We start from the raw sequence: 1,779 nt of genomic DNA, 5'->3' as shown, positions 1-1,779 counted from the left end.
CCAGGACGTCGCCGCCGAAGGCCGCGACGGCCGCGTCGGGAAGCGCGAACGACAGCCCGTCGAAGTGCCAGCTGTGCGTCACGGGCGCGACGGTGCTCGCGTTGCGGTGTGTTGTGTTGGCCGTGTACATGTCGACGACGGGCGCATTCCAGGCCGCCTCCCAGAGGCCGCGGTCCGCGCGCGACACGAGCGGCGCAAGGTGCACCGTGACCCGGAGCGGCGGCACGGTCCGCGGCAGGTACGCGGCCCCGTCGTCGTCGGCATGGTCGATGCCGGACAAAATGAAGTTCGACGTCATCGTCGCGTGGGGCGCCGCGGCCAGGGCCTTGTGTCGCGGCCCCGCGGCCTCCGCGGCGCTCGCGGGGAAGACGACGCTTCGCCAGCCCGCGCTGCCCTCGTCGAACGCGCCGACCCAGCCCTGGGCGAACATGCGCGTCGTCGACACGAGCATGTTCGCGTAGCCCATGAGCACGCTCGCCGTCGCCTCGCACTCCGACGCCGCGAGCTCCGCCCGCCCGTCGTCGATGCGGTCCGGCAGCTCCACGACGCTCACCCAGGCCAGCGTGCTGAGGAAGACGACGGCCGCCGCGACGACGGCGGCCTTGCGCCAGAGGCGCGTGGGCTGCCGGCGATCGGGGGGGGGGCTTCCCCGGGTCGTCCCCCACGCCGGGGGCTGCCACATGGGCAGCCATCCTGTGGTTCGCACTTTTTGTTATGCAATCGCTTGTACTTCAAGGTATTGTTCAACGTCTCGCCATTTTCTGCCACACCTGTGGAGAGGGGAGGTGTGTGGACGACAAGACCCCCGCTCCCGCATGGCACAGCTGATCGACTCCCCGCACGCGGAGATGAAGCGAATACTCGACGTCCAGAAGAAGGCGTTCATCGCCAACGGCGCGCCGTCGACGCAGGAGCGCATCCGGCGCATCGACGTCGCCATCAAGCTGCTCCTCGACAACGCGGACGCGCTCTGCGCCGCCGTCGACGAGGACTTTGGCGGGCGGCCCGTCAAGTTCACGAAGTTCGTCGACGTCGCGACGGTCGTCGACGGGCTGAAGAACGCGCGCGCGCACGTCGCCAAGTGGTCGGCGCCGCACCGCCGCGGCGTCGAGTTCCCGATGAACCTCGCGGGCGCGTCGAACGCCGTCGAGTACGTGCCCAAGGGCGTCGTCGGCGTCATCTCGCCCTGGAACTACCCCGTGTCGCTCCTCTTCAACCCGCTCGCGGGCATCTTCGCCGCGGGCAACTCGGCGATGCTCAAGCCGTCCGAGTTCGTGCCCAAGACCGCGGAGCTCGTGCGGAAGCTCGTCGCCGAGGCCTACGACGAGAGCGTCTGTTGCGTGGTCACGGGCCACGCGGACGTCGCCGCGACGTTTAGCAGCCTGCCCTTCGACCACCTCATGTACACGGGGTCGGCGCCGGCGTCCGGTTACGGGAAAACGACGAGCGATCGAGATTTTGACAAAAGATCGTCGCCGACGCGTCCCGTAGGTCGACGCGCGTCGGCAAGATCGTCGCCCGGGCCGCGGCGGAGAACCTCGTGCCCTGCACGCTGGAGCTGGGCGGCAAGTGCCCCGTCATCGTCGGCGCGTCCACGGACCTGAACGTGACGGCCATGCGCGCGCGCGCCGCGTCCTTCGGCGCCGTCCCTCGCGTCGCTCCTCGATTCGCGCTTCACCCCGCCCGCCGCAGGCCTCGCGCACGGCAAGGTCATGAACGCGGGGCAGACGTGCATCGCGCCGGACGTCGTCTTCGTGCCCGCGGCGCTGAAGCAGCCCT

The 1,779-nt window shown here is 70.0% G+C and overlaps 2 protein-coding genes across 2 annotated transcripts; one reads left to right on the top strand and one right to left on the bottom strand.

Annotated features, from left to right (window-relative positions):
• Nucleotides 1-7: 7 nt before the first annotated feature.
• On the bottom strand, nucleotides 8-692 carry AURANDRAFT_68460 (hypothetical protein; the record flags this gene model as incomplete). The annotated part of the gene is made up of 2 exons (XM_009044147.1): nucleotides 8-622; nucleotides 681-692. Coding segments are annotated over 2 exons (627 nt in total), but the record flags the coding sequence as incomplete, so codon positions are not given.
• Nucleotides 693-815: 123 nt separating this feature from the next.
• On the top strand, nucleotides 816-1,760 carry AURANDRAFT_34746 (hypothetical protein; the record flags this gene model as incomplete). Its single annotated transcript, XM_009044148.1, has 3 exons — nucleotides 816-1,411; nucleotides 1,492-1,645; nucleotides 1,710-1,760. Coding segments are annotated over 3 exons (801 nt in total), but the record flags the coding sequence as incomplete, so codon positions are not given.
• Nucleotides 1,761-1,779: the final 19 nt, after the last annotated feature.

The sequence above is a fragment of the Aureococcus anophagefferens genome (genome assembly GCF_000186865.1).
Source record: "Aureococcus anophagefferens unplaced genomic scaffold AURANscaffold_152, whole genome shotgun sequence".
NCBI lineage: Eukaryota > Pelagophyceae > Pelagomonadales > Pelagomonadaceae > Aureococcus > Aureococcus anophagefferens.
This window is presented reverse-complemented; position numbering and strand designations above follow the sequence as displayed.